The sequence below is a fragment of the Octopus bimaculoides genome, chromosome 4 (genome assembly GCF_046866305.1).
Source record: "Octopus bimaculoides isolate indiv1 chromosome 4, ASM4686630v1, whole genome shotgun sequence".
NCBI lineage: Eukaryota > Metazoa > Mollusca > Cephalopoda > Octopoda > Octopodidae > Octopus > Octopus bimaculoides.
In genome coordinates this window covers 46,390,916-46,400,915 of record NC_142931.1, presented here as the reverse complement: position 1 = coordinate 46,400,915, position 10,000 = coordinate 46,390,916, and the positions used below count along the sequence as shown (strand labels likewise).

The 10,000-nt window shown below is 35.2% G+C and overlaps 1 protein-coding gene across 1 annotated transcript in view; it reads left to right on the top strand.

Moving 5' to 3' along the window:
* LOC106884508 (uncharacterized) overlaps positions 1–10,000 on the top strand; it is a 718,976-nt gene that overhangs the window by 516,748 nt on the left and 192,228 nt on the right. Inside the window, exon 3 of the mRNA XM_052967039.2 lies at positions 6,087–6,213. Coding sequence (XP_052822999.2) covers positions 6,087–6,213 — 127 coding nt within the window. The remainder of the gene's footprint in view (positions 1–6,086; positions 6,214–10,000) is intronic.

Below are 10,000 nucleotides of genomic sequence, written 5' to 3'. Positions count from 1 at the left end.
ATCAGCTGTACATGCTGGTTACAAGTCTAAGAACCCACACACCTTCTCGAATTATCCATGAGCATATTGGCTACAAGTTCTCTACCTTAATGATTTCTGTAAACTGAATGGATTGATTTGCATATTTAACACTTTGTGACAGATAGTTCGAATACTGAATTTGCGTTTAGTTTCATTGCTGTAATATAAAATATATCGAAAAATATTTTGCCAACACTGTAGATTATGGCGAAGGTAAATATTGCTTCTATATATAGTGTATGGACACATATGTAATATAAACAGATGTATGCTTAAATAAATGTTCTCTCTATATATACTACTTATGCATGTATGTTGTAGTTTTGTTCGGGAAAACAGATGAAGCCCGAAGCAAATTAGAGAACTCAATGCTTTTAAGCCGACTATGTACATACTTTGTTGTTAACAAAATTACTAACTGTTTCTCTCATTCCGCAGTTTGACAAGCGTTCTTGTCAAATTTCGACAGAGAAAAACAGATAGTATGTGTATCACCTTCGATTTTTACATATAATATATATAGGTATCTGTGTGTGTGTGTGTGTGTGTGTGTGTGTGTGTGTGTGTGCGTGTGCGTGCGCGCGCGTATGTATATATATAAAGGAGAGTGTCTAAAATAAACTGCATTATAATTTCTAAACGATACCATTGCAGGAGTTTTGGTAGTTCACTTTCAATAAAACCATAAACAGTCGCGTACTATCTTGACAATTAGCATAATTTGTTTCTTGTAACCTAATACGCTAACTTTTCTCTAAGTAGTCATAATAAAGCAGACAAACAAGACGAGGATGCCTGGAAACTATTTTAATGGCAGGATGTATATCAATGAGTCTCCTCTTTGATTATTCCATTAAAATCTTTAGTTGTGTGTTTCTAATGAAAGGAAAGCCGTAACAACATACGGGACTGATTATGGAGTTTTCTATTCTACTTGTGATTGTATTGTGTGCACAAAACTAGGGTTTTCACTTCATGTATGCATTACATCTGCTCTGCTGTCTAATTTGAAGGTATTGTAGATGACGATGAGTACCTGTTACGTTTACCAAATGCAATAGACCACAGCTTTGTGGTCCAACGAGAGCATTAGCTAGTCTTTCCGGGAAACGCTACATATTGTTATTTACAGAGCGATGCTGTATTTCTCTTTACACAACCTCCGTACTCAGTCGTGTCTACGGGAAAGCCTGCTCACTACACATGTAAATAAATATATGCACACATATACGAAAAAGACACACACACATATATAGAAAGAGAGGGTACGCGAGAGAGAGGGGTAGAGAGAGGTCCGACATTTGCGTGAACAGTCACACACACTCACCTACACACTCATATGTGTGTGCGAGCACGCGTGCGTGTGTGCACGAGTGTGTGCGTGCGTACATATGTGTGTGTATGTGTTTAAGTGTGTATGCATGCATATAAAGAGATACACATCCGTATGCGCACTTATAAATACACATATTCAAAGTAGTTTGTGAGAGCATGAAGTTATCTGTGTAACGCTAGATGCATATTGTTATTATTACGGATACGTTTCATGAGTCTGTTACGCTCTGATTCCATTACATTTGAACATGATACAACAAGCTATAGCATATTTTCAAACGTAGTGACACTATTAATATGAATTCATAACGATATCCTATATGACCTGCGTTTATGCATAGTTGGGAAATGGGATTTTTATAGCTCCAAATCCAAGCGAATGTCCAATATACTTTGATGATCGATACACGGGTAGTTGGAAGTTTAATCAATCCATCGATAGCTTTATAATCTGCTAACCAAACATATGCAATGATATTTTTAGAAAATATAAAGGTTGTTTTATGCATATTTACTTATAATATATGTATATTTGTATGAATGTCGGTATGTATGTATTTTTTTATCTGGAAATCGGAGGAAACAAGTTTTCCACCCGTGATATTCTCTCCTATTGAAGTCAAGACTTCTTCTCGAAGAGTGAAAATATTAGTAAGAGAGAAAATATTAGCATATCTTCCGTATTTCATTTCTGGAAAAAAAATCTATATCTTGTCATATACATATACATATACATATACAAATATACACGGCGGGCTTCTTTCAGTTTTTCTCTACCAAATCCACTTATATGGCTTTGGTCCGCTTGAAAACTCGTAGCAATAGAGGACTATATCGAACGCTCCTTTATATTTTCTAAAAATATCATTGCATATGTTTGGTTAGCAGATTATAAAGCTATCGATGGATTGATTAAACTTCCAACTACCAGTGTATCGATCATCAAAGTATATTGGACATTCGCTTGGATTTGGAGCTATAAAAATCCCATTTCCCAACTATGCCTAAACGCAGCTCATGGACTTTCCTGTGGCCAAAGATTGAAATGGAATCCACCGTCTCCCGGTTTGCGTCTTTTGTATATTGAATACCGTCATGTCCAGTGTGAAAAACTCCAAAATTGATCCACACCCAATCCCGCTGTCTTAAAGGGAAAACGAACGGCTGTTTTGTCCGTTTCCGCATGCGTAGATTTATAGTAAATGAACAAAAGGACCACGACATGAAACTCGATATGCTGAAAATAACTAAATGTCCGGAAAATTTATTGTTGTTGAGGGTGCGTGCGCGCAACAATTTCTACAGCATATCCGAATGAACAGGGAAAGAAACACACAAAATATATTTGACATATCTGTCGTATACGTCGGTTTTGTTTTTTCGCTTGAAAGGTAAACGGTTCTGATAAAAGCAATTATTTTTCTGTCAATTTATTAGATTAATCCCAACAAAATACTACAAGTTTAGTCACTGGCTCAGCACCTATGTTAGTACTCTTCATTCCAAAATAATAAAACTTTAACATACTTCCAAAATGGGACTTAATCCATGTGTATCGCGTGCATATGTGTCTATGTCTGTGTGGGTTGGGGTGCGCAAGAAAAACATTTACGCAAGTGTACTCATAAAATTTCTATTAAAGTAAGTTGTCTTTATATGCCACGCTTGTATTTCTCCATATAAATGATAGCAAAGTGTGTATGAAATGAAATTAAAATCCTGGTTCAATGACAGATCATTCAAGTGACTAAAGTTTTAATGGTGTTGGTAACAATATATTCTCTCTTTTAATTGAATATTGAAAAAGTGAGAAAATGCAAGGGAAATTAATTTTGGCGGTAACGACTAAACCCCTTCATTCAATATCACAATTTAAAAAATTCAGAGGTGTAACATTGTGCAAGTTCATTTCTGTAAATGTACCCACAACCACAAAAATTCTAAGGACTTTTAGCTGTTATTTTTAGCATATCGTGTTTCGTGGTGAACCTTTTGCTTTTTCACTATAAATCTACGCATGCGGAAACGGACAAAACAGCCGTTTATTTTCACATTTAGACAGTGGGATGAGGTGTGGATCAATTTTGAAATTAGAATTTGTTTCCGCCAACCATATTCTTAATCTCTGTATTTTTCCACGAAGATTGAAAAAAACTATTTCGATAAAAGTTAAAAATTAAAAATTTGGGTGTGGGGAGGAATTTAAAAAGTTGAAAAAGTGTTTTTTTGCATATTCAGAATCTCCGTCATCGAAAACAGGAATCCGGTGAAAAGATAAAAGGAAAAAAGAATCGGAAAGGTCTGTTTTTTGCGTGGTGACTGTCCTCCAGTTCCGAATGGATTAATATGATTTTGCCTAGAAATCACGTTTTCAAAATTATAATTTCCCACTCTCCACCGAAATTTCCTAATTTTAAATTGTTTTTCGAATTTTGTATGTTATCCACGTGGAAAAATAGAGATTATGAATATGGGAAATAAAATTTGTTTTTGAAAATTTAATTCTTCTGAAAGAAATACTGAATGCCCCTTCCTCCGCTTCACCTGCTTTGGGCGAAATGCAAATGTCCTATATGGAAAACAGGAATGTGAGTAAATTGAGGAGAGAAATATAGTGGGGGCTGTAACTGTGTGTGTGTGCGCGCACCAAAGGAAGTTATTTTTGCATACCTTTCTTAATTCCAATTAATTAGTGCAAAGTTGCGAATGGTTGACAGCATGTCTCCGTACATTATAATCAGAAATTGAAAGAGAGAGATAATGCCTAATTCTACGCATGCGTGAAACATGGGATAAAAGTAAAAACGAACTGAAAACTTGCAGGAAACAACAACAGTTCTGGGGTTGTCAGCGTCCCCTTCTAGCCGCTTTTCCCCTCTTTTTGTGCCGGTTTTTTTTTCATTTTCAACTATTAAACATACACAGGGTATGAAACATCAGCGACTATCTCTCACTCGCTATCTGTCTTTCAACATTTCCTATAAAAACTTGTTTTCTGTCGCTATTTCTTTTTCTTGTCTTTCCGTCTTTTTTCTTATTTTGCATTTCTATTGGTCATTTCATAAAAATTTATTTCTTTATGCCTTGAAGAGAGCAGAAACTTTTCTTTTTATTATACAAAATATGATAACATATAGATTTTCCTATACTTTGGTTATATATTTCTTTTACCCCTGTACCCTTAATGCCCATTTAGATCTCATTATAATGTCCTCTGTTTTCTATTGTAGGCCCTTTTAACTGAAAATATTAAAAGAGTTTATGTCACCCCTACTCTTAGTCTTTCTGGCTTTATACTGCTATCTTACAGACTTCTTCCGAGATTCGTTTCTTTAGGTGATCATAAGGAATTTATAGCCATACTGAATTAAGGCTTGGAGGAGTATCTGACAATATTCAATTTATTACCAGCAGCTAGAACTTAACTGACAACTCCCAGTGGCTTTAAGTATTAGTGGACGTAGTATACTAGCTGTATTAGATCTTTTGATGGTGATAAGGAAATAAATAAGAATTGTAGCTAAATTACCATCTCAACTGTTATTCTCTTCTGCCACTCCAAATTTTAGTTGAGATATTTTTCTTTCTACGTTAATTCTGCTACAATAGTAGCAGCATGTAATTCTTTCATTTTCTGGTTCTGATTAAATATTTGCTAAAAATTATAATGGAATATCTTGTATGTTGAAAACCTGTTTTGCATCCGAAGTTGGCGGTAATATTTCAAATTGATGTAATGCTTCTATTGTTCAATTAAAAAGAGCCGCCTGAAACGGCCGTAATGCACTAATACCTTGACAGCCTTGTTACTTATTTACTTTTTATTCACCTTACTTCGAGCTGTACGGATAATACTTGGTGTCTCAACTTAAGTACCTAATTCAACTGAATCTTAATTATATACATGTTCAGTGGGTCTGTGTATATCTGTGTTCAGGCGTTCGATCATCTGAACTAACAAACTCAAAATTCCTTCAGTTAGCACATACGTGGTTGAATACTCCACAGTGTGACAAAGTGGACCATAAGTATATTGATACAATCCATTCGACAGGTGTACGTACATTAGATAGATAGATAGATAGATAGATAGATAGATAGATAGATAGATAGATAGATAGATAGATAGATAGACAGATAGACAGACAGACAGACAGGCTGACAGATGGATGGATAGAATTTATTTGCAAAATTTAATTTTGAATAACTTTATTTTAAAACACAATTCGCTACTTTTTGAAAATATGGATCTACTTTTATGACTGATCTGATAACTGTATTAAAGGGTGGTATGTGTGTCGTGCAAGCGTATACGACAATAAATTAACACGATAGTTTTGTGGAGAGGCACAAAACGGGCAAAGATAGAAGAGACGAGTGTCAGAAATGTTTGGACGGAAGTGATATAAGCGTAACGGGCTTTAATGGAGAGAACTATAGTAGGGATAGAAAAGATGGAGTGAATATACGATACATATGTAGGTTCATGTTGAAGTGTGCTACTAAGTTCGTCCAAATCAGTCTACCGAACTGTTTTCTTATGGCTACAATCTACGATGTTTTATGCAGCGTCTTCGAGATAGTCGATGCAGAATTCTAAGGGCGAGTTTTGACTCTCTAGCTGTTCGGGCTTAGATAGGCAGTTAAGTGAATCGACAGACTACGACACTAACCTTAAATACAGCCTAGGAAAACCTTATTAAAATCTATTTTCATTTTATATTTTTCAGGAAGTCGTCATGGTTGTGTGGTTCACACTGGAGTATCTGCTCCGAATTTGGTCTGCCGGGTGTCGATCGAGATATCAAGGATGGATGGGGAGGATCAAGTTCGCCAGGAGACCCTTCTGTGTTGTAGGTAAGTTATCTTTTGTACATTATTGGCTAAACGATACCATGGCAGATACCATAAGCGATTGTCGAGAGGTACGGTTCAGAAAACAACAGCTATATAGAAAACTTTGGAAAAAAATCTCCTTACAGTGACATGCATACAATCATGATTGTATAAATGTATATGCATACGTACGTACATACATTCATAAGAATAAACCTCATACATTCATGCAAACATACGCTCGTACACACAAACAACAGAAACCCTTCAAGGATTTTTTCTTTTACTTCCACGTTCTTTTTTTCTGAATACACCCTTCTCTCTCTGTCTGTTTCTTTATCTCTTTCTCTCTCTCTGTCTGTTTCTTTATCTCTTTCTCTCTCTGTCTGTTTCTATCTCTCTTTCTCTCTCTATCTATCTCTCGTTCTGTCCCTCTTTTACCTTCCCCCCTCTCTCCCTCCCTCTTACTCTCCTCTTTCTTTCTCTCTCTCTCTCTCTCTCACTCCTTTTTTTGTATATAGTTAGCTACATAGATAGCTAGATAGATAGATAGATAGATAGATAGATAGATAGATAGATAGATAGATAGATAGATAGATAGATAGATCCTCTCCTTTATTCAGTTTTTAAGTCACTCATCCTTATCACTTCAAGGTTCGGATATTTACTCGATAAACAAAAAAACGAGAGCACAAACTCATATTCTCAATTGATAACCTTTCATAAGTATTATTAAATTCCTCCATAGGTGAAAGCAGAAAGTTATGAAAAGCAAAACTATCAACCATTTAATAAACTGATGAATAGAAAGACTACCAACCATTTAATAGACTTAAATAGAAGGCTCGGAGCTACTTTCCCGTTGTTTTTACGGCCTATCTATATTACGAGCATTGTTGACGAGGGCATATTTATGATATGTTTCAATGTCGTTTATGAACCATATTTAACCAGCAAAGACCAGAACTGAACGGCTCTTTAAATAGAATCAACCAGATTTTATAAATAGGTTTCTTTGATATATGTTAATAGTAAGGGAGGTGAATGAAAGAACCGATAGAGCGACGACTTAAATGTTTTAAATTCTTTGCAATATTTCTTTATGTCCTTTTATGTTGTGGATTAAAATCCTGTCACGATTCGACTTTGCTTTCATCTTTCATACTTTGGAGGTCGATAAAATAAATAACAGTTAAGTACTGTGATTTATATAATAGTCTATAACCCTAAACCCCAAAATATCTTGGTCTGGTTCATGTGTTAAAAATCAATATTTACATAGGTACAAAACCAATTGTTTGTAGGCGTGAGTTATTCTTGATAAAATTGACTATCGGCGAATAGAGAAATGAGAAGCAACTTAACTCATAGTGAGGTTTGCTCAAGGAACATAGAGACTTGATTACAACAAACTTTGATATAGTATATAATGGAGGTGCGCAGCTTAATGGTTAGAATATTGGGCTCATGAACGTAAAGTAGTGGGTTCGATTTCAGAATCAGTAGCGATGTCATGAGGTAAAGAAAAAATAGTGAAAGTTTATCCCGTTGATTACCTTTTCTAGGGCATCAAATTTCGAATGTTAAGTGAAACGAATGGCTTCAACTAGGAAGAGATCCAACGTCGGAAACTCAACTGGGTGAAGTTTTGCCTATTGTTCTACAGTGCTCACTACTTTTATTCAAATATATTGGTTGGGCAATTTGCGGAATGATAGCTAGATGAGGAAGCATAATTGATCAAACTGACACCAGGGCATTTTATAAACAACGAAATTGCGAAGATAATCTGGAACTCGACTGAGGAAAGAAAACTCCGAATGGCCCGTCCATGTTTTCTTTGTATCGTCTATTTGGATGTTTTGTTGTCCCTTTCTTGTATCACATAGCTGTCTGGATGTTTTGCGTTCTTGTCCCATTTTGTATTTCTAAATATATATAAACTTGTATAAGGGATGACCACTAGGTGGACATCCAATATGCTAGAAAGAGGTCATCAACGACCCAACCACAAAGAAAAATAATGTTCTCCAGAAAAAATTTCGCAAAACGCCAGAACAGGACAAAATGAGAAATATACAGTTGGATTGTTTAAATTTAGTTACAACAGTAATATGTCCTTCTACTGAAAGTAAATTTCAGTAAATTTTCTGTATCTTTGTGCAGCTGAAGATTGCTCTGCATTTTACATTTAATGTAATGTTCGCATTGCTTAAATAAATGGAGTCGCATGAAAAGATCATACTGCAGTAACCTTGAATATCCTTGTTGCTTATTTTGATTTTTGATCACCTCACTTTTTGGAAATGTTTGGATAATATCATACTAAATTCTGGTACCTAAACTTAAGTACCATATTCATCTTGAATCTAAATTTTTATATATATATATATATATATATATATATATATATATATATATATATATATATATATCATTAAACACACATATACATCCATGTATATGTTTTCATTTGTGTGCACGTATGTATATGTATACATAACATTAGCACGAGACCAGAATTTATTTAGTGTGAATAGGAAACTGTGAATTGATCCGATATCATAAGATGATAGTAACTTAATATGCATTTCATCCCTGAAGGGATGAAATGCATATTAATTCAAATATAATTGTTATTGTTTAGCGCAATATTCAGATTCGATTGAGCATGCTAAACATGAAAGTGGTCCCACATATGACCAACTTGTCTTATTTCAGACAGCGTATCTACAATTCTGTTATCTAATGCAACCTTTTTTTTTTCTGAAGAGGTTGTGATGCAGATATAGTTTCATATATACGTGTCATTTTGGTAAAAGCCTACAAGGTTGAGCATGATGACTTGTGAACTGAAGAGAGGGGGTAATGTGAATTAGAAGCAGGGAATATGAAAATGAAGTGGAAGCATGATGTGTTGCAAGTGGAGGAGCATGAGGAATGGAAGAAACCGCCGACTGTATCAAGGAAAGATCATGGGGAATTGCAGGGAGGTCATGATGCAAGGAGACCATGGTAAGTTGAAAGGAGGGCATTGTGAATTGAAGGTAGGGTACAGGGAATTGATCCAACGAGGATGAACAATTGAGGGGGTAGCACAATGAATTGAAAAGAAAGCACGATGGACTGAAAGGAAAGCAGACTGAATTGAAGGAAGACCATAGTGAATCGACTCGGCCTATAATATCACTAGTACTTTTCATGGCCTCAGAGCAGCCCAAGACAGACGTATACAAATATAGAGATTGTTACCATCGTCATTTTTCTGGAGAAAGACTTTGCGATTGACAGACGGTTCTAAGTCGAAAGAAGCCGATTTTAAGACAATGCTTGACGTGTACAGTATTTATCGTCTTAGAAGGGTTAAAGGCGAGGTTGACTACAGCGAGATTTGAATTTAGAGCACAGAGAACTATTACTAGTACAGCATTCATTTTATCTGGATATTCTAATGAGCCAGCCAAGCTGTCGCCTTATATCTAATGTTCTATTATATTAATTATGTCCTTTCTGTTGTTAGAGGATGAACTACATATGTATTCAATTATTGATTTTTTTTTTAAATATTGAATCTCTGTCACCAATATACAGTAAAGGAGGGAGATCATAGGGAATTAACCCATTGACTCCGCCACGTTACATGGCGGGTATTTATGTTCTTGACTCTCGGATTAATGAAATGTAGATTTATTCAAATATTGATTTCCAACATTGACAAATAACCACCAATTATATAAGAAGAGAGAGAGAGAGAGAGAGAGAGAGAGATAACGAATCTACCAAACAACATTAGATAAGAGATATTTAT